The following is a 27,934-nucleotide window of genomic DNA, read 5'->3' as shown; positions in this document are numbered from 1 at the left end:
CGTGCCGATCGACGTAGAGGTATGTTTGCACATATTGCGTATCTAGGACTTAATACATTGAAGATGAGTTTGTTTGAAAATTGCACAGAGCATTAGGACCGATACTTTAAAATGCAGACGTTTTGGCTCCACGCCATGGTGGAATATGATAATACTCACAACCAAGACTCTGTATCTTAAAGTAACAGCAAAACTACTTGACAGAAACTACAGCTTACAGGTGTAAAATCCTTTTTGAAAACCGGTTTATTTCTGGTCAAATTTAAACTATTTTTTTCACTATTTCTGTTTTTATAATCTCCAGCATAATGGGGACATTACTGACCAAGGCGGCCAAGAGGTCCTCAGCAGACAAACTGGATTCCACGCCGCTGAATGGTCTGCTGCTGAAGGAAATTATGCTCTTTGTGGAGGATTTCAGCTCACTGCACCCTCATGAGGCAGACGTTTTGTTTGAGGAGCCACTGAAGTGGAATACCACTTTAGTAGCATCTGACTTCGAAACAGATTATGACATTAAGTTAGTCTAATCCTGAGCTTTCTGTGTTATTATGTCTGTCACTACAGTTAGTAAATGCATTTGAACGTTGCTTTCCTCGACGTGGAATTCAACTTTCTTTTTGGGGGTTCAAATATGTGGCTCACTGTCAGACATATATAATCTCACACAAATCATGTAACTAAGACTAGAAAAGTACGTATGATTTGTCCCCTCAGGGAATCAGGCGAAGTAGAGTCCCAGGAAAAAGATGAGAACGGCCAACCAACTTTGGAGCTCATTCCTCCGATTATTTCTGTCCGCAACTTCAACCAGCTCTCCAATATCATGAATATGGAAAATGACAAGCGACTGCATGAAGTTCAGGCGTGCATTGAAGGTAAGTGCCTCGACCATTTGGTGGGAAGTCAACCCCAAGAAATGAATGTTTTTAACCATCTCGGGGGCGGCCATTTTGTCATTTTCTGTCAACTGAAAATGACATCACAGTTGAGCCACACATGATTGTTCGTGACATAATGGCCACACCCTGAGATGTACAAAAATGGTTACATTTTCCTGCTTCACTCATATTCCACAAATGCAATATTAATTCATTTTCCAACTAGTGCACCTGCATAGAACATTCTTGTAAAAAGAAATTGGGGGGTTGACTTCCCCTTTAAGTTGCAGATCCATGGTTCTTTTTCCAACATTCTGAACATTTTCTTTTAATTATCATTGAATATTATGGACACATTGCCGGCATGAGTGGGTATTCATGGTGCAGATTTTATTTATTGCAATGTGAAGCATTTTCAAGAAATGTAGTCTGCACCCTGCGTTTCATATTTGCTCCAAATAAAATGTACAAATTTTCCCTTAATGTTCAGAAAACAGAACGCCTGTGCTGAAGATGCTTGGTCCAACTTATGCCAACATGCAGAAAGTGAAGATTGACAAAGGACAAGCCCAAGTTACAGACATCAAGGTCCAGCTTCTCCGTCTTTTACTCGATATGGGTAAACAGATCATTCGCAAGCTCCTCAAAGAAATATCCGAGTGGGTGCTCACTTTTTTTTTTCATCTTTCAAATCTCGTCAGATAACTGTTTTAAAAACTAGCACTAAACTGTTTTGTTTTGTCGTCTACATTTTTCAGAAAGTTCAAGCTCAATCCCTCGTTTGTGGACAACGAAGTGGAATATTTGCAAGGTTTTTGCGGTCCAGGAGAGAATAGAGTGCTAAAGTCGGTTCAATACACATCAGGTATGAATTCGATTCATATTTCACTGAGTTGCCATTAATTGCTCTTAAGTCAAATAATCATTAGTTGTCATCCCAGAATATTTGTGATCATGAAATCATTCCTCATCCTCCTGGCTCATTATCAGGTCGCTCAGTATTGTTAAAATGCAGTTTGCTTCTCCATGCATCCTTTCGTCTCTCTCTCTCTCTCTCTCTCTCAGAATACGAATTTCCAAACGGATGTCGTGCCCCTCTATGGAGGCAGATAGAAGGTGAGATGTGTTACCTGATGATCGAGCCTTATGACACAGAGACGCTCTACATCACCAGCAGCAGCGCTGGAGTTTTTCTCAACATGGTAAGTCGCGTGAGATGGTCAAAACGTGACGGACTTTAATTTGCAGTTGTGAATATGAATGAGAGTGTGTGAATTGTAATTATAATAAAAATACAAAATATCTCCAAATAGCCATATATATATATATATATATATATATATATATATATATATATATATATATATATATATATATATATATATATATATATATATATATAATTATTTTTTATTTTATTTTTTTACACCGTAGTGTTCGACAAGATAGGCTTATATTATATAGAAATAAGGTCATTTCGGCATGCTATCAGGAAACAAAAAATTTCCATACACAGAACATTGGCTCCCTTCAAATCTGTTTTCAATCATGCCACAAGTTAATTTGCACGCTTGCTGCAACGTTGACTCGTTCACTGACTTTGCTGACAAGCCAGAGGTTTCCTGTGTCTGTTTCTTCACCTGGAAATATTTCAGCCAAAGCGGAGAGGCGGCAGTGTAGAAACTACAGCCTGCCACCGAACAGGTGACATTGATGCAAATGAAACCTCAAAATACGGTAGTGACTTAAAACTAATTTAGCGGTTAACATGGCGTTACACTTCCCTTTCGGAGGCTGCCTGGAGATTCTCGGAGCTTTCTTGGCCTCCCTGACTGGCATGTGGGTCGCATTAGTATTGCGGTTTGGTCAGAATTAATGAAAGTTTTTTTTTTCACAACAGGGTGTCAAGAATGAGGATGACGATCATGCCTATGAAAGAGCGAGTGATGTGTTCAAGAATCTGGTTAATCTTCTGAAGAACAAATCACAACTCTTCGCTGAGGTTCTGAGCTCACAGGTAAAGTTGGAAACGCCGGCAAATGTATTTTAAAGGAGACTGGGTCTTGAGGTCACGCTCTTATATTTCTTGGGCTTCTCTTAACGAAGCGCTATTCTCCGGCAGAACACGACCCCTCACCTTAAAAATGAAGACAAATCGTCCACCACTTTTTAGTGGCAATGTGAAAAATGACTGCTCTCAAGAAAGTCGAATATTGAGCGGCACGATGCATGCCCCAGAAAAATAAGAACACCACTTTTGAAAAGAAACAAATCTGTTAAACTGGTTAGAAAAAAAAAGCAAATTCTTAAAACTGCTACTTTAATGCAGATCGTCTTCTGGTAAAAGCATTCTATTTTTTTTATGTTGATTTCAATATATGCTTTGGGCCTTTGTCTAACTGAAAAGTGAAATTCCTCTTTGAGCTTCAGCTTTCTAGCAGACATCGGAAGGTTGTGAGCCAAAATTGTCTGGTATTTGGAACCGTTGGTGAGTTCTTCCACCTTGACAAAAGCACAGGTTCTAAGTTGAAGAAAAACAACCTGGAATAATAATAACAATGCAATGACAAGGCTTCGTTATGGTATTCTTCTGGTCGCACAGCAAGTCGAGAGTTTGCTCGTGCACAGTGATGTTCAACTCGACCAGGAGCTTTTTGAACGTTCCGGGCATTTTGAACGGGCGTAGCCATAGGTTGCCTTGCCACAACTCCAGTCGGCCTTCTTCTCGTGCACATAAAAAATATATATATATATATTTTTGAATGAATTGTCTCACAAAGCAATTAACGGCTCCTTAACCCATGAACAAGGTTCTCCTCCATAGCGCAATGCTTTGCTCACTGATGCTGTGTGACTCACACGTGGTCTAAACACGGCGCTTTGTGTAATTAGTGTCTGTGCTCTACTACGCTGGTGAGCTCGTGTCTGCTTGGCAATATGTCCAAGTATTTGATCCAACATCAAACAGCTTCACACGCCAGACACACACACACGTACACGCACACACACGATGAGGCAACCTTCCAGACATTAAAGTCTGCACGATTTATTCAGTAGTCCTGCTTCGTTCTTTAGTAATTTGATGATGTAACAAATTGACTCAATATTCAGCACCAGCTCCACTCAAAAAATCTGTTCACCATAAAATTTTGATTGGAATCATCACAAAGCCCCTCATATATATATATATATATATATATATATATTTTTTTTTTTTTAAATATTTTTTTTATTTATTTATTTATTTATTTATTTACAGGTTATTTATTTATTAATTTTTTTTACAATGAAAATAGAAATGTAATTCCTATATCTGCATTTTATTTTATTTTATTTTGGCTGGAAGGACAGGCTGACAGACAGCTACAGTAAGATGACTTGAAATGAACAAAGCAGAAAGGGAGGAAGCAGATTTTCCTTCTCCATTTAGAGTTTTGGATTCATTTTGACATCCCAGCAAGATTGGAAATTGGGCATGCTGTGTATTTTGCAAGCGAAAAAAAAAAAAAAAAAAAGCAAATCCCAAAATTAATACCAACTGTTGTAGGCTGGAATCTGTGGTAGGAAAGACATTGACAGTTGTTTTCTGTTAAAGGCGGGCGGTCAGGGGCCTACAATTTACAACGATGATGAATTTGCTTCAGTAATTGTGATCAAGTCACTGAATATGCCCCAAAAAATTAAAACTTCCAAAAAGTGTCACAGACTAAACTTGACCTATTAATAATGTATGGGTTGGCAGTTTCTGGCGTCAGTCCTGCCTACGCGTCTTGAGCTTCTTGTGTCGCTTAACTTGCAGTAACTTCCTGGTAATGGCGCTTTTTATTGTGGCATGTCAAAGAAATTTGAGTGTTCCCTCCTGTGAGAGCACATGGACTTTGTCCATTACACGTATAATGGAATTAAAGGAGGTCAATTAGTTTGAATAAAGTCAGACTGCCGGGTCTGTGGTTGGTTGGATCGACTTGAATATTTCCAATAGCTGGTCACTTTATGTTTAAGTAAAAACAAGTCTTTGGAAAAGTGATTGAGCATGCTCGGCTCCAGCTTGTATGTGGACGTAGTCGGCTGAAATACATCTTAATTCTTTTCCTCAGCGTTTTAAAATGTTAAGCCCCTAACAGCCAGTGACAGTCTGAGCTATTTCTGCAATGCAGGTGTCTGTGATTAAAATTCTGCTGCCTGCAAAATGTTCAACAATCCACGTCTTATTGCCATCTATACATGTGCTTTTAAATATATATATATATATATATATATATATATATATATATATATATATATAATTTTTAATGAAGACCCTCCAAACTTTACCTAAAAATAATAACGGAAAAACTATGACACAAAGCCATGATTGCCGTCCGTGCCAAGCCTGTCCTAGTTTTTGGGTGTAAAAGTGTACTGAAACAAAGATTATTCCTCCAAAAGTATTTGAATATACTATTGAAGGGAAGTTAGCAAATCACTGAATAACATTTTAAAATCAATAATAACAATTATGGTCAAGTGGTGTTTGGTGGTTTTGAATCTATGTGCTTGCGTTGAAAACTAAAAGATTAATTTAACTGAAAAATACAAGTGTGTGACTTTATTTTATTTATTTTTTGTTCTTTGCCCATCAAAAAGAATGCTCAAGATGCTCCACGTATGCCAAAATTAGTGGACGCTCAGACACAACTGTCACTAAAAAGGATTAACAAGAGTTCGACACTTTCCCAACGGTAAGATCTCAGTTTGTACGAAATTGCAATTGTCCACAAAAATGAACGCTAGGAAATCCTTACTCTTTGTTGTTGGAATAGCCCGTTGTTGAAAATACTGCGAGAGCCGTAGAGGAAAGTGACGCTTGAGTCATTAACAGGCTGTGTCTCGTTAGCATGTATGGTTTAAGGGCAAGTGGAAATACCTGTGATTACACAGTCATCAAGACTAATAAATGCAGTCACAGCATGAAAACCCTTTATGGACAATTTAGGATACGACCTGCGGAAAGGAAATGCTTTTTAAAGTAACGCGATGTAGTAGTTGACCTTAAAATAATAGATTTGAAAACATTTTGATGGTACATTGGCTTGAAATAATGAGTCCTCTCTGTCATCGCCATGACAACCCTGGATCACCGGGTTTCGCAATTCTTTCGCCAAAAATATGACACACACACACACACACATACACGTATATATACACATAATGGGTCTTTATTTTACGTCGCGACAGTGAAGAAGACAAAACTTCGGAACTTGATGATACACAGAAGGGAGCCCGGAGCAAGAATATTTCCCGTTTCTCAGAGTCCTCATACGCGGATCAACTGTCCTCTATGAAACTGTGAGTATGCTTTTTGGTTTTCCTTCAACGCGATTAACCGCAACTTGTTCATTGTGTATTCACAGAATAGTTTGGAATTTTGTTCTTGAAAACAAACTGCAAGGTTGCATATGTTTGTTCACAGGAAATGCTGGACGGTTATGTTTTATGTCTTATGTGGGCTTTAGGGGTCCAAATGCAATATTTTCGACTTTTTTTTCTTTTTTTTTCAGGAAGTCCCAAATACAACCGGGCGAGGTTTTCAGTGAGACTTCGTCCGAGAGCGATCAGAGTTACGAGGAAGAAGAGCAGCCAGCGCGCCGACAACGAAATACAGATCATCCCTCAGACTACTGGCAGATTCAGAAACTGGTCAAGTACCTTAGGGTAGGGGAACGTCACACCACGCGTCTTCGAACGGATTTCAATTTGACATTTTACAAAAGAGAGCCGTTATCCCGCAAGCACAGACAGCCACAATTGACGGGAAACAGAAGATCTGTTCTTTTTTTATATCATCAGTGCCACAAATTTAACGCTGGCCCAAGTTAGTGTTCTCGGATCATTCGTGAATCAGATGGAACCGCAGTGCTGCATGTGCACCCATAGAGCTATAGGAAGATTATAGAAAGTGAACATCCTTTCCAATTATCCGACCTGTCTCGGTCATATCAAGCTACTGATCAGGAAAAGGGAAAAATGAAGTGCAGATTAAAGGCGATGCTTCTTTCAGATTTTCAGATTGAAGTGGTTGGCCGTGCTCGTGGATTCCTGGTTTGTGAGACAGGCCTGTTTGGTTACCTTTTGCGAGCCAAGGCAGAAAAGGGGGAAAGAGCTGTCTAACGGCACCAGCTGCAGGCAGTGTTTGCCCACACCGCAGCAGTAGAAAAATGAAGCGTGCCTGTGACAAGTCTGACAGGGCATATGGGGAATATTAATGTGTCAAAGGAGGAAAGGAAAGGAAATGAGACGAAAAAAAAAAAAAAAAACAGGTTACCCAAACTGCCTCGGAATCCCTCTGACTAGTCGAGTGCAGAGATTCTCCATCCTCAATCAGTGGATTTTTATTTTCTGCTTATTTGCAGGAGATGATAAAGACCGAAGTATTCGTTGCAGCATGAGATGGCGCATTATTATGCAAGACGATTTCTATTTTTGATTAACTCATTCACTCCCATTGACGGATATAAACGCCAAAAAGTCCATTTTGACTTTTTTTTTTTTTTTAATGCGCGTTTATGTACTTCCGGGTCATTTAATGAGCAAGTTTAATTGAATTACTTTGAAATTTGCTTGAAATGCAAAGTCAAGAAACCCGTTCTTGATATTAAGCACGCCTTCCAAATAAGACATCTGAAGCGAGTGCAAAGCAAAAGAGGACATTCCGGGCGTACTGCCGAGATGACCCAGGAGTTTAAAAATAAAAAAAAAAAAAAGGAAAAAAAACAATTTTTGCTTAAAGAATACATTATTTTTTTTATATATGAAGCTACGATTAAATTTAGAACAGTCGCCTAGAACACACTTAGGTAACTATTTAAAATCATTAAAAAAAAATAAAAATGGTACTTCGTGTCTCCTTCAATCATCATGAAACACTTTTGAAACAGCAAAAATACGACAAGAACTTCCCCATAATAATAATAATAATAATAAAAAAAAAACGATCACACAGGTGTACAAATATTTTCTTTGCAATGTATTTTTGTATCCGAGCAAATATGTGTCATATCATTTACACCCCCGGTTGCTTGCCTACTTTTAGAGTGGGCATTTCCTCACATTATATGAAAGGAGTGAATTCAGTCAGCGGGGAAGAGAATGAAAAATACTTTTCGGTTGTATTTTGGTGTGCAAGCTTTTGGGTAGTGTGTGTGTGTTCCTGTGTCAACAAGCTTGTGCGCAGCAGGAACCAACACATCCCAGCTATCTATCTGTCTTCAAACCACACCAGGCAGTTATTTATGGGCTTTGTCCAGTACTCATTTTTATAATATCATTACCACAGATGCTGAAACTCACCATGAGCCAAGTTAAATATTAGTTTTATTTTAGGCAGATCTTCACCCGTGGCATTTTAGGCAGATGTTTGTCCTATACAGGAAGTTGAATACTTTCTTGAAGCCACACACGATCTGTTTTGTGTTTAATGCAATTTATGTTGGATGATTTGGCCACATAACCTGTGTTTTTTTTTGTTTTTTTTTTAAACAACCACGACTGCACAATAATGCCTGCCAAAGGGTTACACGGCTTATGCAAAATCCAGCATTTGAAGTCAGGAATGATTACGTAGTTTAATGGTCTAATTCGTTTAATGTAAAAAAATAAATAAATAAAATAAAAAAAAAGATATTTAAAGTCAGTATGCTCCATGTCCTGTTGTACACTCAAAAAGTTAATCGGAATGAATTATAATTATTTGCATTTTAATTAGCAAAGGTGTGGAATTGTATTGCTATTAAACGCAATGCATCATTTCATCAATGTGATTTGGTCTCCTGTTTCAGATGGGTATATCAATTAAGTAGTCGATTGATCGTTAATCATTATATTTATTGTATGGAATTCATTGGTGATTAATTTTGTTTTGAAATAATTGAGGGATACTATATTACGCAACATAAAAATGATCAAACTAGATCAGATTGAGAATATCTCAGGGGGTCCACAAAATACATTTTTATATAGCACGAAAATTCTTCAGAAAATGCTGATAGACGTTCATTTTTTGTTCTTTGAATGTGCAATTAAATTAAATGGTAAAACAATGTCCATCCGTCTTTTAACGTTTGGTGTCCCTTGGGTTAAGAAATGCCTTCATATTCGTGCCATTTAAGGTTTAGGGTTAGGGTTACTATAGGTCACCATTGGGGGCTCGCTCATTCTTTATCTGTTTATTTTTTATTTTATTTTTGTCCCATCAAAAGTTTGGTATAATATAACAACTACCGCAACGTCGAAAGCTTTCATTTTAAATACTGGATTGTTTTATTCCAATCTATAATCACGGTGAAGAAAAAAAAAAAAATCCTGTTCGCCTCGTGGTCCACTTTTCACTTAATGTTTTAGTTAAACTGTTGCTGTTCGCTCGGGTACAGGTTTAAAAATAAATGAGCGTGTTTAGCAACTGTCATAACATATTTATCATTTGTAACGCCAGATCCACATTAGTTTTGGGGATTTGAATGCTAATAGTGTTCTTTCTTTTTTGGAGCAGTACCTAATGGCTTCTGGTCTTGGCACTCGAGTCGGCGCACAGCCCTGTGTTAGCAAATAATTTATTTCCATCAGCTTCCACCTCAGAGCTAAATAGTGAACAGGCTTTGGCAATAAAACATTTTAGCTGGGGTTGTTATGGGGGATACTCAAGAGGGAAGGAAATTTTTAAGCTTCTTTGATCTCTGACATTGCTGTTGAAAAATGTTAGTGATCTTAAATGTAACAAGGGAATCTCCGCAAAAGCTGGGACGTCTGAATTAAACAAGGTTTGACACGGCTTTTGCAGGTGCACCGGCGGACCTTTATAAACCCTCGGAAGGGATTATGAATTGCAAGCTTTTGATTTATCAGTACTGATCAGAATTATAATTCCAGGCAGGCGACCAGACAGCCACTTTGCTGACTCTGTACGCCTTGATGGACTACGACCTGACGCAAGAGACGTATCATTTGGCCATGCAGGACTCGGGTGGCCTCAAAGTCTTGACTAACATTCTACATTTGGACGAAGTCAATCTCCAAGTGAGTCATTTTGTCAAGTCTCCGACTTGGATGGCCTCCGATCTTTGTGTGCCAATTTGTATTGTATAAACAAATACCAAAGTGCTCGGTACAGTGCCTGACTTTAATTAAGTCATGGTTTAAAAATTGTCCTCCAGTGTGCCTTCTACAAATTTCTGCACTTTTTCATTTTTTTTCCAATAATACACATTCTTATTTATTTATTTTTTGAATAGCTTGGATCTCTGCGAATCCTCAGAGATGTCAGCCACAACGCCCAAACCCGCCGGACCATCGTTGACAACGGAGGCTTGCGAAGCATCGTTAATGTCCTGGACTCACGAAACAAAGATGTGAAGGCCTTAGCTGCTGAGACCATTGCTAATCTCACCAGCTTCCGCAGGGCGAGGAGAACTGTTCGAAAGTACAACGGTATTAGTAAACTAGTAAGTATTCACTCAAAAATAAAACAAAATAAATTAACAACTAAATAACTAAATAAATATATATATATATATATATAGTTTACTAGTATTTGTATGTTTTAAATTAAACACCTGTCCCTTCTGCACCGTCTTTTACAAACACCAGATTGGTTGCTGAAGCCAATCAGATAGAATGTCCCCCCTTGCACCCTTTGACCTGCATGCATGTTTGTTGACAGAGCTCCCTGTGATTAAAGGCTCTACACTCTTGTATATTTTCCTCAAACTCCAAATCAGATGTTCTAATGTGTGAGTCACTCAAACGGGTAGATTCATTTCACGCTGTGGTACAAGACCACCTTTGAACCGGACAGTGATAGCCTCGCCTGCTCTGTCTCATTAGGAAGTATAAATTGAAACAAAATGATGGTCATGAACTGGCTTTTCCGATTTAACATCAGTCTTCATCTGTTCGTCCAAGTAGCAGTAGAATGAATTTCTTTTATGTCTGTTTGCTCCATCCATATGTCATTTTCTTGTATTTTTGTCTCTAATCAGGTCAAGCTGCTGGACTGTGCTCCCGATTTAGCAAACGTGGATGCAAAGCAAGAGAAGGATGTCGAGGTGGCCCGCTTTGGGGTTTTAGCACTCTGGAGCTGTAGCAGGAGTCCCAAAAACAAAGAGGCCATCCACAAAGCCGGCGGTGTCCCTCTTCTGGGACGCCTGCTCAAGTCTCCACAGATGAACATGCTCATTCCGGTGGCGGGCATCCTACAGAACTGCGCCGATGAAGTAATGACGATTAATCGTCAAGACTTTTGGACAGCAACAAAATTATTGTTTGTAGTCGATTATTTATTTATTTATTTTTTATGACAGGAAAGTTGCAAGAATGCCATCCAAACGGAGGGCATAATTAAAGATTTGGTCCAGAACCTCAGCAATGACAACGACGAACTACGGATCCATTGCGGGAATGTCATTTTCAAGGTAGCAGGCCATATATCCATCATCATTTAAAACATCACTGTGCTGGAACAAATCCCACACTACCGACTCCAAAAGAGAGAGCCAATGAGAATTCTTAGATATCAAATCTATGTGCTTTTGATTTGAATTGCAGTGTGCCGAAAACAAGCGAACCCGCACCTTAGTGAATGACCACCGAGGTCTGCAGGCCCTGGTTTCGCTTCTGGGCAAGACGGAAAACAAAAAGCTGATGGCTGCCGCCACTGGAGCCATCTGGAAGTGTTCCCTCAGCCCGGAGAACCTGGATGTGTAAGTGAGACAAAGTGTCACCTTATTTTCTCCCGCTGGTATACACATGCATACACATGCGTTATTGTCATCATCTCATGGTGTTTAACTTTCATAAGGGGGTGGGGGGGGGGGTGTATCACTATTTCCACTAGCATGATGATGTCTTTACTATTGTGTCTGGATGATGTAATTTACTGCTTAAAATGTTCTGTGGTCTTTAGCACCCTGACTCGAACATAAGTAGTCACAGTGAGGTAATGCTGACAATAGGAAATTGTCCTAAAATCTGAGAATTGGAGCTTTGGGTTTTCATAAAAAAATGTTGCCTTGTTAATATCAACAGTTTTATCATGGACTTTTTGTCTTTTTTTTCTAAATTGTAGGACCTTTAGGGCTTTTGAATGCTGAGATTTTTCCGTGTTAACTCAGTATAAAGTATACATACATATAAGTACTCATATCCATTAAATGACAAAAGTGGGTAGATAATAAGCAATAATAATTTAGTTTAACATAAAATATAAAATGTCCCTCCTTTCGACTGAATAGTTAAATGACAGAGAAATTTATAGATTTTAGCAAAAGAAGAAAAGGCTGAGTCTCTCTTAAATGCATCTTTCAGCACTTCATATATCATACGTGACAGAATGATATCCTACATTTAAAGTCTAATTTAAGTCTTCCCTCTGTGTAGCTGAGCGTGAGCTGCCGCAAGTCGTGCAAAGCAGAAGCAGAAACATGACAAAAATGTTTCGCGCTGCAATATTAACTGACTCTTCTCACAAAAAAAAAAAAAAAAATGCCACCGAGAATTAAGCTGTAGACTGCGACAACTTTAATTGATTGTTGCTACACAATCTTTTGACAAAACACTGCAATAAATTGCATCCTGGATTCATATAAAACAAGTTAACTGCGCACGCTTTGATTAATATGACAGTTTGGTGCACTCCGTGCCAGTGCGAGCCTTATGCCATCTGTTCTTGCTTTTCAAAATAGTACGTCGCAACCATTGATAGTAGCGACGGGAATAAATCATCTCGTGCCCTCCGCCACTTGAACATCTCATTTAGTAACACTTACAAATGTACGAACAGCAAACTGTCGGCTTGCCCTCACCGTAAATCACGCTGTCACAAAGTTATCTTAATGATGGTGCCACAGGACCCAAATATGAATGGACCTCTCATTTTATAGCTCTTGTGGGCAGTTGGGTGTGAAAGAAGGGTCAGATGCGGTCACATCTTCACAAGGAAGTCAGCACGGCGCAGAGCAAATATTTTTAGGATTTTTTTTTTTTTTTCTCTCTCTGCCTTATTACTTAAAATGTCAAGGTCAGGCAAGAGCTTTATGGACTGAGGTGACTGAGCCATTACTGTCAAATCGTTTTGCAACAGCAAAGATAAAAGGTGGACATTTTTTTTTTTTTTTTGTTCGTCTTTGGTTAAGTGCATTCTAAAAAGGAAACAGACCTTTGGTTGTTGCTTTGTTTTTTTTGTTTTTTTACAGCGCTGATGTTCTCCACGGTCTGGACAGTGTACGAGTCTGAGGGACTCCCACTTAAGACAAGAGGAAGCATGTGTTAGCCATTTTGTCTGATTAATGTTTCATCAAAGTGTTTATTTTAAGACAATATTGTCTAGCATAAGCTTATGATTTTCAACGAAACTGCCAAATCACGGACTATGTGGGCCAACATTTTATGTAGTTTAGGAACGGGATGAAGCCTCAGCAAGTGATGTGTGGACACAATGGCGCTTTATTTAGTGCAGATTTATGAATGCATCAATGTGTGACCCGGTCAGTCTGCACACGGAGGTGTTACGGACACGTGTAAAAGTGTGGACAAAAGATTGAAGAACTCCTCCAATGGAATATTATGACTGCCAAGTTTGGCCAGTACTCTCATGTTTTGTGTCCAAATTTGTTCTCAAGTGGGCTTTGATTGCTTACCTAATTCATTAGATGTCATTGCCAAGCAAAAAGACCCCAGATATGTAGAAAAACAAGTAGGAAATGTATGCAGAACAACACACGGTAACATATTGCTTATTAAATATATCTAATGGCTTTCCTCTGACCAACCAATAAAGAGGGAAGACGAATGCAACAGCATTGAAGACCGGCTTGCAGATTGTTGCAAGAAGCAGTGCCATTGCAAAAATAATTTTAAGTATACTGTACATCTGCAAGCACGACTGATTCTGAAGGTTGTGGGAAGATTCGATTGACATGGCCCCATATAGAGGCTGAAAGCTGGACATTAAAAAAAAAAAAAAAATCTGCAGTTCTATCAAAAGACTTTCAAATGAAGATAATAGACTTTTGATAATTAATACAATTTAATGTAACAATTATTTGAATTGAGGTCATAAATGTGTCTCAGAGTGTTTTAAGCCTAAAGTAAAATTTAAATACTGTTGGCCATAAGGATATTGCATATGATTTAATTCAAAAAGTCGACTTGACATTTTGCCAAACAAGTATTCTTAGATAATTTAGCTTTCTGCACTTTTAACCCATAGCAGCTGAATTATTGGGTGAATTCTAATATAATTTTTGACCGAATATATTTTAACAAACTTTAAAAATATTTTAGTATGGAGAACATTTTTTTTTTATCTCTCACATAATTCTGGCTCACCAACAAAAAAAAAAAATCACTATTTATGTCGCTACTGTATGTCAAAAATTATGTCTGTGATTACTCGACTATACCAAAGTCAGTTCATCACACTTGGCTCGTCTTTAAGGTGAATTGCACCCAAGTTAGCTTTGGCAGCTTGTCTGTTCATTAGCAATGTTTTCTCTTGCAAGAATAGGCTCTGCTTCTATGGACCTTGACCAAACCCAAATGACCTTGGACCCTGTACAATCGCGTAAGCATCAGGGATGCCAGCAACCGTAACTGTGAATAAAGATAGTGAAACTGAACTGTACATCAGGAGTTTGTTGAGGTTTGCTTCCACCACATTTTATCCTTAAATGTGTGCTGTCGTCAGTTCCACTGGGAAATGAGGCACAATCACAAAAAAAAAAAAAAATTCAAGACTTTATGAGGGCAAATTTGTTACATAAGCATGTTTATCCTTAAATATCACTTGACAGCAATAAACTATACGGTAGCAAAAATAGCCAAATATTCCATTGAAGAAAAATAATTTGTGATTGAAAACCATCCCAAAAAAACCTATTATTCGCTTTTGATTATTTGTGAGGGTAATGCCGTACCACACCTCTTGCTCAAGATGTACCCGCATCCCGAATGATGACAAGTGACAAAAAAGATAAAAATTCCAAACTGCTTTAGTCACGTGATTGCAGCCCAAAATAAACCGTTCATTGCTTTCTTCTCAAAAGCTTTCAAGAGCATAAAGTCCTGGAGACCCTGATTGGCCTTCTGACCAATCAGCCTGAAGAGGTGCTGGTTAATGTGGTGGGAGCCCTGGCGGAGTTTGCTCAAAAGCCTGCAAACAAGATCACCATCCGCAAATGTGGAGGCCTCAAACCACTAGTCCACCAACTTGTCGGAAGAAACGAGGCATGCCCAACCACGCGTTTATGTACAAACTGCCTCCTATCTTTGTACGTCTGAACTTTTCATCCGTTCTTATCCTCCCACCAGGCTCTTTTGGTGAACGTCACCAGGGTGGTGGAGGCCTGCGCCTCCGATCTGGACAACATGGCGTAAGTCCGCCTCATTTCACCACAGTCCTGTATTTACAGTACTATTGACAGCATGACAATAGCCGGCCTATTTGATGTGGCTCCATTGTTAACACGATGCAGGGTGTTCCCTTTGAATCTTTTTAGCAGCTTACTCACGTCATCACTGAAATAACTTTAAACTATACTCTTGGTCATTTGGTTCCTATGACAAGAGACTGACAAGAAAATGCTGGACGGAAACACCGTGTCATTAACTTGTCACATGTTGATGTTTAAAGAAAGCTATGGAGATTTAATTTGTATTTTGCAGATATATTTCCCTTTGATCGCTGGTTTAATAATAGTTTTGTTTAGGCTTTGCTTATTTTACCTGCTGCTCTAAATAGGGGTTTGTTTGATTCCTGGCATTTTACTCGAGCTTTGTGGCCACTGTCAAGACAAATACATGTAAAACCTTTCCCATTTCCAAGACAACATGGCTGGGAATGCACAGCGACCCGCAGTCAAATGCAGTATTTACTCTGTTCGTTTACAACCTCACCCTCGATACAGGAGAAGAGTGTGGACCTTCCACCGGTGCCTCGTTTGTTTTACAATGTCGTGAGACACTTCTGAATTCGGACATAAATATAACTCAGAAGGCTGAGTTCGCATTGACTGCCATTGACGGATAAAGACGTCAAAGATCTTTTTTTTTTTTTTAACTCAGCTGATCATATCAGTTACTTGCAAGCCAAAGCTAAGTCATTTAAAAAAAAAAATACATAAGTGAATCGTGTGTATATTAAGGCCAGACCACAATTACTTTTTATAATTATCACTTTATAGCTGGAAACAAAAGTCCACGTCACTCGCTGTTATTTTATTTTAAGACACGTATGTACAGTAGTTTGCTGACCAATTAACACTAACTGCATTTGATAGTTTCCCGTTCCAACCCCCAAAATCTCCCGAGCTGCTTTCAATGTGTTTGACTTGTTAACAAATACAAGTGTTTATATACGTGAAAGTGTGCTTTTGTTTCGTGTCAAGCGGAATTTTTAATTCATCTGCAGACAAATCTCATTTTTTTCAAATATAACGCTCATAACACCAGATTTTTTTTTTCAATCTTTTCCATGAAATACTCCAGTTGCATTTTCTCCAATGAATCCTGTGTTGCTACAAGAAAGAACACACACTGTTTGATACCTCCAGGGTCTGCGGTGGCCTCCTCTAATCCATCAATGTCAGCTGCAACTTCTATGCTAATCTGTTTCATACCTGCTTCACAGGGAGACAGAGCTGTTCTGGCGGATGATATGAAGCTTCCTTTTTTTTTGGTTTTTGGTGCAGATTTAAGAGGCCCAGCAGACTGGAATGTGATGTTATGATCATTTGAGACTGATTTATGTGCAAACAGAAGACAGATGGGGGCGCCTCTGATGAGTGTTCATTCATTGCCGGTCACGGAGATACTGTGATTACCGAGCGTTTAAGTAATTATGACAACGTTCAATGTTGTCCCTGTTTGGTGTGAGCTCACACGAGGGAAACGGGCGCGTTCTTTGCACCGCAATGTGTTGTGAATTGAATGCATTCTGAACCTTGACTATGCAACATGAAATACAGCTCATGCTTCAGTAAACGTCTCACAAGCGCCATGGGATATAAAGCGACCGGTCTCTGACTCGGTTTGATTTTTTTTTTTTTTGGGGAGTGCTGTGCTTAAAAAACAAGCCAACATAATGCATACTAAAAAATTTGTCCCCATGTCTATATATAAATCTGTGCATGAAGCACTTTACACAGATGCCAGTTAACCTGTGACCTGAGCTTTTCCTTAGTGTGGGATTTGGAGGAAGCACAGCAGCTGAGTGAGTTTTACGCCTGTGGAGGAAGTGAGAAGTACTGAGAATGTGTTGTGTTGAAACGCTGATGCTGAAATTCATCAATTTTTATGGAGGCTGCTGCGAGCGGGGCGGATTTAGGGAAATATCACTGCAACTTGGTCTTCCTGTATTTTCCAGTTTTGTTATGTAATAATATAATTATGATTTGGGTTGGGAGTTTGCACCACAATGAGAGCTATTGTTTTGGCCTTCATGCTACATGACGGTAAAATAAATTAGGAGCGGCTACAGGTTTGATGCCATATTGTGGCTGGTCAGTGCGTGTAAATATTCTTATAATAAAAATCTGATTAGCTCATTCCATGAGTGTGCACTCCTTAAAACACGTTAACTCATTTACTCCCATTGACGGCTAAAGACGTCAAAGATCTATTTTTTTTTATTTTATTATAATTTTTTTTTTTTTTACTTGGCTGGTCGTGAATGAAGTAATCATAACATTCTGTTTTTGTCCTTCTGCTTTTTTCTTTTTTTTTCATATTGTATGTATTTAGACATCCTTATTTACATATTTCTTTGCTTATTCCTCTCTGTCTTCCTAACTTCTCACTCACATGATTTTTTTTTTCCTTCCAAAAGGATCATTCAAGAGCTTGATGCAATCCGCTGGGTCTGGAGTTTATTGAAAAACCCAAACCCGGAGGTTCAGTCCAGTGCCGCATGGGCTCTTTGTCCGTGTATTGAGAATGCAAAGGTACAGTGAATATCGTGAGTTTTAGTTCGTCACTGATGATTCCCACAAAATTATTTGTTTTCCACAACATATGGTGAATTATCTTTTAATTTATAGCCTTGTTTGACTCATTATGGAACCATTCCATTCATCCTAAAGTACAAAGAGCAGATTCACATCTGCTTAATGTCTTGTCAGTCTCCATGAACCAAAAATATCTTAACATCTAACAAATGGACAAACATGCCACACCATATTTTTTTTTCATCTTTGCAAATGTATTTTTTTTCTTTTTACCAGAGTTATGATAAGCTCCACCCGTTCCAGATTCAACATATATAATTCATCCTCTGTAAAACCGCGAGTTGATCTCACACGGCGGAGAAAAATAAAAAAAAATAATCGTAAGGCGCTCACCTTTACCATTTTTGTCAGCTACAAGACTCTCATTCTCTCTACTTTTTTTATTTTTTTGTCGCTTCAGAATGAAGTGTTACGTGAGCATTCAAGTCCACTCGCGAAGCAGAATCGCCGTGATATATCACCGTGCAACCTGCTGCTGGGTGGTTAGTGTTAGCAGGGGCAAGGCGGTGTCAGACGGGGCTTACATGAACCACGGCCTAATAAGAAGCAGAACAGCTCCTTTGGCACACCAAGGTTGTTGAAGTGGGAAGCAGGCGGGGAGAAAAAAAGACCCAAGTAATATCCTGTGGTGTTTGCTTCTGCGAAAAATCCTGACTCAACTTGCTACCTGTTATTGAGATACATGTGCCAAGTGTACAGCGCGATATCATTTTCACCGTTGATGAACTCAGCTTTGAAGATTTTAGTTTTTAACTTGAAATAAATAACTAAAAAAGAAATATTAATTTAAGAGAAGCCGATAATCTGAATTTCTCATAGCAAGCTTGGCATAATTAGAAATATAGAAGCTCCTTTTTGCTTTAGTTACAATATTCCCGTATTCACTTTCACACTGTTGAAATGAAAATCGCTTTGTACGTGCTGTGATTTTCTGTCCCCACCATGACAAGTCCCACTATGTCAGAATTGAGCGCTTGGATTAAGAAAAATAATTGTCAACCTGTCCGAAAGAAGTTTTCCAAAGGCTTTTAAATGAAGCTTTTACGAAATTTATTGTATTCCTTATTATGAGCATAAATATTTAATTAGTCTACATGCAGCCATGCAAAATGATCCATGAAGTCCATTTATGAACAACTTTAATCCCCCACTCAATATTGTTTTCCCGGATTATGACTGTTAATTCATGCAAACGACGCTTCATGGGTGGAATCAGTTCAACAATGAGAGCCAGACGGGTGAAGCCATTTTTTTTTTTTTTGTAAGCTTCCTGGAATTTCCCAAGCCCAGAAGTAGTGAGAAAATGATGCATGGCAACCAGCAGAATCACAACCTCTTACAAAATGTGATGTTTGGCTGCATATATTTGCCGTCCCTGCAATTCGTGAACATGTTTTTGCATGCATTATTCTACATTGCTGCTCGACGTTTCTTGAGAGGAACCTGAGAACACACAACAGAGAGTCTTATCTATTTTACTTGATCCTTGGTTAAGAGGCTCATTAATACAGCATCTGGGGGTCCATCCTTGCCATGAAAGAGATTCGGGGCCAGTCACATCGCAGCTGGTGCTTGAGAGAGCTTCCGCTGTCGCTGGGACTCCCGGCCAGCCATCATCAGTATTCCTGACGGAGAGCTTCCTGTGTGTGTACGGAAGGGTTCGCTTGCTGGCCTTGGACTGCATTTACCCACTCTCTACTTTTCTACCCTTCACTGCACGCATTGCTCATCCCCTGGCAAAGCATCACAGAACCCATAGACTCCATCCTGGCCAGAATTCAACTTTAGCTGACATGACACCGCACAATACTGTTCAAATCGAAGCAAACATGTCCATTCTATGGATGCATATCTTGATTTGTCATCAGAAAACATTTAATGGCTGCATCATTCTCGTGGGAGTTTAGTCAAAGCCTATTTGGCACCATTGCACAAATAAAGGCATGATTGGATGAGTTGAGTGCAGAAGAATTTAAAAGCTCTGCCCTCACCTTTGGATTTGAGCACAGAGCTTGAGAGCCCCTCTCAACATGTTGCGGATGAGCAAACATTCCCACAGACGCTCCAACAAAGTGTAGAAAATGTTCCCATAACAGAAGTGGCTGTATATTTTTTTAGATTTAGATCTGGCCACTTTTGGTCTGTTCTTCTGCAATCTTGTGAGTTGTATTTTTAAAAGAGTGCCCCGACGTGCCAAGCCCGACTGAAGCCCGTACCCGTGCCAGCTCTTCCGCTGTGGTTCTTTTAGGACTCCCTACCAGAGTCTTGGTTTGGTAAAGCATTGCTTCATAAGTGGGTAAAAGCCCTTGCGGTACCTGCCATGGCCATGAATTTGAATTTTGAGGCTTTTCTCACAATTCGACAGTTCTCTGGGGGGGAAAGGGATATAAATGTCACCTCTAAGCTTTAAATTCCATGTGGCAGCTTGAGGAGAATGCTGAAGAAGTAGTTGTGGAATATTTCAGGCTGATTGCTTGTTTTGTGCAAAAAAAAAAGGGAGGGGAGTATTTTCTGGGAAACAAAAACAAAAGGGGTTAGGGTCAGATGCTTTTTTAATTTTTTTAGTCAATCAAATTCCAATTCATTCCCCATAATTTATTTGACGTTTTTTTCTTTTTGGTATCAATTTCTTTTATTTTATCATCTCCGCTTCCCATCTAAGAGAACTTTTTTTTTTGTCATTAGGAGGCAGGGGAAATGGTGAGCTCCCTGATGGGTGCCATGGAGCTGGTCATTGATTTGCTGAAGTCATCCAATGATGATGTGCTGGCAAGCATGTGCGCTGTCATTGCCAAAATTGCCAAAGACAAGTACAATTTGGCTGTTCTGACCGATTATGAGGTGGTCTCGCTGCTGGCCAAGCTGACTGACAAAGTAAGTGCACTCCCCCAAATAAGCAACTGTCGTTAGAGTCATTACAGCAGGGGTTCTCAATCCTGTTCCTCGTTAGAGCCATTACAGCCGGGGTCCACAATCCTGTTCCTCAGGGGCCATTGTTAAAGCTACTTAAACCGGGATCCTCAATCCTATTCCTTGTTAGAGCCATTAAAGCCAGGGTTCTTAATCTCGTTCCTCGAAGGCTGTCAGGAATTAAAACTAGGGTCCTCAATCCTGTTCCTCGAGGTCCATTGTTAAAGCCACTAATGCCGGGATCCTCAACCCTGTTCCTCGTCAGAGCCATTAAAGCCAGGCTTCTTAATCTCATTCCTCGAAGGCCATCAGGAATTAAAACTGGGGTCCTCAATCCTGTTCCTCAAGGGCCGGTGTCCTGTCTGTTTCCCCATCTCTCCTTGCTACAACACACCTAATTTAAATGATCAAATAATCAGCAAGGTCTGCAGAAGCCAGATAACGATCCTGATCATTTAAATCAGGTGTGATGCATCAGAGAGAGAGAAATGGGAAAACTAGCAGGACGCCGGCCCTCAAGGAACAGGATTGGAGACCCATGCATTAAAGCCTGCCGCTTTGTAGCCATAGCGTCCATCCGGCTAATGAGACTGAATTTGTTGATGTTGCTAGGCATTAAGTAGCTTTGTGATCCCTTGACTGATCTTCGGGCTCTAATGGCATCCTGTTCTCCACACAGCCCGGTGACCTACTCCGCTGTCATCTAGCTCAGGCCATCGCCCAGTGCTGTACGTGGCGCAACAACAGGGCAGCCTTCGGGGAGGCAGGAGTCCTGCCCCACCTGGCGCTTTACTTAAAGTCACAGGACATGAAAGTCCGCCACAGCACAGTGATGGCGCTGCACCAGCTGTCCAAGGAGTCAAACAATTGCGTCATCATGCACAGCGAAGGAGTCGTGAAGGTCAGTCATAGGATTTTAGTTAGAATTATTTTTGCACTCGTTTTAGTCATGTGTGAAAACTAATAAACTAAAGCCGTGACTATTTCTACATCCTTTGACCGAAGAACCAGCAACAAAAGCGATTTTTATTCCGCTGAGGAAACACGGCTCAAGTGTCGAACCATCATGGGAGTTCAGTAAAGCAAACAGCGCAGTGTGTGCTAAGTGTCATTTCTCTGGTCGAGCCTACATGCCATTACAGCGCAAGTCAAAGGCTTGTAGCTGGTGGCAACGGTTGCTAAGGCCGCTTCCTGGACATCAGGGTAAAATGTAGCATCAGGCGGAGCTGTGGGCTTTGAAAAGAAAAACAGCATTCTCTTCTCAAATACTTTTTTTTTTTTTTTTTTTTTTTCCATCATCTTGGCAGCACTGAACACAGTCAAAAGGAAAAAAAAATATCTCTGTTAAATCAACCATATGTTGTGTACAGCTTTATTCAGCTCATCATCCATACGCACAGATCACTACTTACTGCAAGGCTGTTTTTTTTTTCACTGAAATAACATTTAAATTGCCATTTATAATCCAAGCCAAAGCAAAGCATGTTTCCCACCTTCATAAAATTGCTGTACTTCATTTTATGTTACAGTCTACGTGGTTAAGCACTTAGCTATAATTGGTTTATTTCACCGAACATTGGGTGTTCCGAAAACAATTATGTCGCCTTTGCAAAAGTCTCTCTTATATTGTTCCTAATATGAAATTGCCGCACCTTCTTTTCCGTGTGAGCTTTTGCTTTTTTTTTTTTTTTTTTTTGCAAAACTACCCCAGCATGTGTGTGCAAAACGCATGACATACCGCCCTCTGTAATCCGTTGCAGTATTTGACCTTATTAATGTACCAGTGAAGGATTGCAAAAATGCCCCCATAATGTATTTTGGGACTTTTTAAGAGCTTAACTGCGCCAAGTGTTGCATTTGTTGTTAATCTCAGACGTGGAAAGCCACCACAGGCAGCCTTCATTGTTCAGTCTGGTTTGAGTCTCAACCAGCATGAAACGTACCTGCCCGACCCCGAGGAGACATTACATTTTGAGAGCATGTCAATCACCACCGAGCAGCGGCCATTGTCAGGATCTGCTTGGATGACATACAGGCACTCCATAGAAAGAATTTGTTAAAAAACAACATTGTCCGTACTTTATTGACTATTGATATGAGTGTCTGTGTCTAATTTATGATCTGGCGTAAATTTATAGACCACCTCCGGTGTTATTGCGGCAGTATTTCAGGGAGCTTTTTCTGTGCCGTGGAGAAGCTCTCCAAACATGTTCACCCGCACGTCGTGTACAATTTCAAATGAGCGCAGAGTTCTTTTGACTGCGGAGCTGCTTTTCGAACGTAATGTACATGCTGTAGCGCACTTAATGATGTGTGTAGCAGCACCCCGAGGCTCGCAAAGGAAATTAGGCATCCAAAAGAAAGCATTTCGCTCTGGAAAATCGATTAGCCGCCTTTGTCATAGTTGTTTTATTCCTTCCAAACTGCTGAAATATCGGCTTTTTCATTCACGTTAATTCAGTTGATGCACATGCGAAAGCTTCCTTTCAATGTTTTCCGAGGAATCGATTGGTTGTAAACCAAGAGACAGGATCCCCTCAAAGCAGGGGTGGGCAAACTTTTTAATTGGCGGGCCACAGTTGGTTCTAAAATTTGACAGGGGGGCCGGACCAGGAGCAGTTGCAAGGTAATCTCACCTCATCGGAAAAAAAAACAACAAAATTTTAAATGAAAATGAACAAAAGCATTAGAACAATATATATGTCTTTGAAAAATCACCGTATATACAAAATAAAACATTAACAAGGTTTATTGATTTAATTTTTTGCAAGTTCGACGGGCCGGATTAAAACGTTTAACGGGCCGCATTTGGCCCCCGGGCCGTAGTTTGCCTACACCTGCCTCAATGGATATGCATTAAGATTTTAAGCCAAAGCGCTGGATTTCCCTTCGCCGTTTGATTTGACATCGACTCTTGGTATCTCACCGTTTTATACAGATGTGCTTCATTTTTTTACGACGCCTGCCATTGGTGCCTCGCATTGCTTCCAAATGGCTTGATTGTTTGCTCAAAGCGCAAATTCCCATGGACACTTTCAGAAAGATGAATGGATTAAAGAGGTTTTTTTGGTGGGAATTTGATGAAAATCAGTGTTCAAAGTCAAATATTCCCCGTATCTGTTCATTTGAAGAGTCAGTGGCATGTTGGAGTTGTGGTAGCTCCGGTGCTGGTCTAATCTTAGGCGTCTTGTTACATTTTTTTTTTTATTCAAGCTTTCTAACTTAAATTGCTAATTGAAAGCTGCCCCTTGCTTCATCCTCTTGAAAAAACAAAGTTAGCGCAACAATCTGTCTTGCAAAAGGCTGCCGGCAATGTTGTTTACCTCGTCTTCCTTGGCCAACTGGACTCAGCTAAACTTGGCTGCCTGTTTGGTGCCCGCACATCCCGGCGCTTGAATCATGGGAACGCTAGGAGATGATGGAGCCATTCATAATGGCAGGTCGGGGAAATGCAAGTCCGAACTACCTGCAGCTGGTCAAACGTGAGCACACTTAACACCGTGACACCTACATGTGTGATGGGATACGTGCAAGAAAGTGCACAGCCCTCCCAGACTCCCTGAGAGGGGAGGCGGGAGGCGGTTATATGAAGCGTGTACACTTCCTTTCCCTTTCGTCTCGAAGGTCAGTGGAGTTCTGTAAAGTGCAAAAAAAAACCTCAGAAGAGCATGATTCCCAATTTCAAACGTAGCGGAAAGTGTCCGCCACAGTCGGGGAATATCTAACAAGCGACGTTTTATATTCGACGAGATCCCAGCTGGGAGGGGAAGAGCAAGCTTGAGAGGGGCGGGGGAAAGAGGGCAGCAAAGAGAGACACGCTTATCTTAGCAGAGCCGCGTGCTCCGCGAGAACTTATTTGGCGATGTCTGAATAACATGCAGTGAACTTGGCAACATCTCGGCCCCTGGCACTTCTCAGGCATCCTCTCGTTTCACAAAAGAGACTTGTTAGCGAGCTGCATGTTTTCTCCAGCCTGTGGATGCGAGTTTACTCACCAAGGTGTTTTGGATGCTATTTAAAAATCGTATAAAACCAAAGCGCAAATGTTTCACATAATCCCAACACTGCTGCATTGACATGAGCCGCTGACACCTCTCTTTGCCGTGTGTGCCTTGAAATGAAGTGAGCAACATCCATGAGGATCGATGTTTTATATCCATGCGGCGTGATTTGGTCGTAATTAATGTTTCACTTTTATGGTCAACACGGATAAAAGCAACAAAGAAAAGCAACGGCATAAATCACAGCAAAATTTTGCAAGGGGTCAACCAACAAAGGGCCAACATGGTCTTCACTCGCATGTGATTGCTCAATTTACAAAAAATAAGAAAAAAAAAGTGGACTTATGCAAGTTTTGTCGGGTGCCACGCAGGTGACATTAAAAACAAACGTTGTGCCGAGCAAGAAGTGGGAGATGAACTTAACTGCCTGAGGGAGGACCCCTTGCGATTCCTGACGGGCACAGGCACTTAAAACTGAATAAATGTTTGGAGGTCTGTCAAAATAAATAAAAAATTAAAAAGTGATCGATAGAATTTAAATCTGTGAAAATTCTGCTAAAGGGGCGCAGACCCGTGTTAGACAGATAGTAAAAAGTTAAATGTATTCGGATTCAGATTTTATTTATTTATTTATTTTTTGGCGTACTATATGGAGATGTACCAAGTTCTCGTGTGGTATGTTATTACATAAGGGACAGGAAATTTTCAAACGCTTGTCTGACGAGAGTCATGGCATTTGCCTGCGTCATCAAGTCCATTATGTTTTAAACAAAAGAATTCTTGATTGTTTTTAACTTCCATAAGAGTCTGTTGCGACCTTGCATAAACAGGACGATGCGGTTCCGGAGTGACAACAGTTGGGAACCGATAGATGAAGCTTTGTCAGAATCGTGCGTCTCTCTGTTTATTTATTGAGGCTTTTTTACCTTTCGTGCTTATTTCGGGGATGCATTGTTGTCCCTTTACGATCAATGTAAACAATTCTTTTCAAAATAAAATGTAGGCTTGGTTAACCGCAGCGGCTTCCCATAGGGAATTTAGTAAAACGCACACATTGAATAAATTTAGCGTCATCCGTTGCGCCGGAGTATTTATGCTTACATTGACTTTTATTTTGACTCAATCCCACAGTCACCCGCAAACGTAATGTAGAGAGTTCACTCCAGATAAAACAAGAAGGGAGACTGAACAGTAAGCAAATCCCTTAGCTCATTTTTTTTTTGTGCTATCAAAAGCTTGAGATTGTGGAAAATCCAAGAGCGTGTCACAGTGCAATCTATAACTTGTTCCATTACACAAGCCACTAATAGTCAGATAGATAGAATCTGATCTGAGCAGCGGGAAGGTAACTGAGTGGCGTGGTTCACGCTCAAGTTTTAATGTCAAGCCTTCTCTGAGATTGTTTTGGGGAGAAACATAAGAAAACACGCACACAGTTCATACGGTACATGCATTGCAAAGTGTGTTTCACTTAAAGTGTCTCTTCCAGACGATTGAGTCCAATGTTTGTCTGTGTTCCTCCTGCCAGCCCTAAGCTCTCTCTCGTGTATTCGTTGCAGCCTCTGATCCACTTCATGGGCTCTGATGATGAGAAGGTTCGCAACGCCGCCGCCGACTGCGTGCGCAACATTCGTCTGCTCTTTCCAGGCCAGTCTCGGGCCAAAAAATCAACACCATGCATGTAATTGAAACAGGTGGCTATAAATAAAATGTTATGATTAAATCCAAACATCGGGCTCGTATTTATTTGCTGTTGTGCTTAATCTTTGTTTCGGATCCGTTGCCTCGTGAGCATGAGGTAATGCATGTAGCGATGACATCATCAAGCTAATTGTTGTACAAACGTTTTTACGATCGTTTTTCAACAATTGGATGCATACATTTATTGCATGTTTGGGTGGGGGTGTATTTTGGGGTTAAAAAAAAGAGCTTCTGAGCAGTAACATAAATAAACGAGGCCTCATTCAAATCAAATAACACGGACTGGGTTTTGGACTAGTTCAGTGTGGATGAAAAAGTGTGAAGGAAACAACCGACTACTGTACACTCAGAAAACGTCATTCACAAACAAAAAAAATCAATAAATAAATAAATTGTGATTTGTCACCTGGCTAAAGAAAATGCCCTTATCTCAAGTTAAACGCACATAATGAATTACGTAAAAGTTGGTTACTGTTCGGCAATTGTTGGTAAATTTCCAACTGTTCCACTTCAGTCCTGTTGGTGGCGCTAGCGAGAGTGGAAAAAGAATACCATAATGAGCCACACTATTCCTAATGCCACATATCGTCGCTGTCCTGTGAAAAAGACGCATGTCCAATTTTATATATTTTTTAATGGGATGTCTCCATTCACATAATTTAAAAAAAAATTAGCAGTGGATTTTTATTTTAGTTGGCTTGGATTTCTTGTTTAAATATGCTTCACATAGATACTTAGAAGCTTGTGATTTATTTTTTTTTCCCAGCTGAGATTTTTATCTGCTGGTTTGGTTGACGAACCCGCCCCACATTAAAATTGACTGCAGCACAACAGAATTTGGCACATTTTAGCCAGTTCTGTTCTCCCATGTTATTCATTTAACATTTCCCATAATTCCATTTATCTTAAGATTTATATTAGCTGTGTACAAAAATAGAAAAAAAAAGAACTTTGGAACGACACGGCCCAAAATCTCCATCCCTCTTTGAGGTTTAAACCACTCCCAGCTGTTCGACGGGGTCAAGTGGAGGAGCGTGATTCATGGTGGGCAATGCATGAATGAAGCAACTTCCTCCCCAAAATATCAAGCTCGACCAAACCAAAACGGATTAAAAAAAACAGGGAACCAAAATGCTGTTGAAAAAAATTCTATAACTCATTTACTGCCATTGACGGCTAAAGACGTCAAAGATCCATTTTTTTTTTTTTACTCGGCTGGTCGTGAATGCGTTAAATACTTGTCAATTTGAATAATTAACACTTGAGTTGCCAGGTGTGAAAAACAAGACAACCTTAATACGACATTATTTCCACATGATCTCAAGTACAGCAGCAGCCGAACAACTTTAAAATCATTTTGCTCGTGCACCCCCTTGTTGACGACAGCCTCTCATCATGATGTAATTAA

At 40.0% G+C, this 27,934-nt stretch overlaps 1 protein-coding gene across 1 annotated transcript; it reads left to right on the top strand.

Annotated features, from left to right (window-relative positions):
* The first annotated feature begins 2 nt into the window (after positions 1-2).
* On the top strand, positions 3-26,510 carry odad2 (outer dynein arm docking complex subunit 2). Its single transcript, XM_088283305.1, has 21 exons — positions 3-19; positions 305-520; positions 718-878; positions 1,372-1,540; positions 1,640-1,746; positions 1,947-2,083; positions 2,782-2,898; positions 5,508-5,602; positions 6,099-6,209; positions 6,422-6,575; positions 9,786-9,932; positions 10,148-10,357; positions 10,895-11,128; positions 11,216-11,326; positions 11,460-11,614; positions 14,957-15,137; positions 15,222-15,283; positions 17,737-17,851; positions 20,600-20,788; positions 21,504-21,725; positions 26,385-26,510. The coding sequence occupies exons 2-21, from the start codon at positions 309-311 to the stop codon at positions 26,508-26,510; spliced, it is 3,015 nt and encodes a 1,004-aa protein (XP_088139431.1). The 5' UTR covers positions 3-19; positions 305-308.
* The last annotated feature ends 1,424 nt before the right edge of the window (positions 26,511-27,934 follow it).

Source organism: Idiotropiscis lumnitzeri, chromosome 19, assembly GCF_059441095.1.
Source record: "Idiotropiscis lumnitzeri isolate Australia: NSW breed Sydney's pygmy pipehorse chromosome 19, RoL_Ilum_1.0, whole genome shotgun sequence".
Classification (NCBI taxonomy): domain Eukaryota; kingdom Metazoa; phylum Chordata; class Actinopteri; order Syngnathiformes; family Syngnathidae; genus Idiotropiscis; species Idiotropiscis lumnitzeri.
Note: the sequence above shows the minus strand (reverse complement) of the source record. Positions and strands in the feature narration are given on the sequence as shown.

Bases quoted from the DNA above. Each gene is read 5' to 3' on its own strand.
- odad2 (XM_088283305.1), top strand. From the start codon at position 309: ATGGGGACATTACTGACCAAGGCGGCCAAGAGGTCCTCAGCAGACAAA. The intron at 1,747-1,946 runs GTATGAATTCGA...TCTCTCTCTCAG, and splicing joins GTCGGTTCAATACACATCAG to AATACGAATTTCCAAACGGA. The intron at 17,852-20,599 runs GTACAGTGAATA...TTTTGTCATTAG, and splicing joins CGTGTATTGAGAATGCAAAG to GAGGCAGGGGAAATGGTGAG.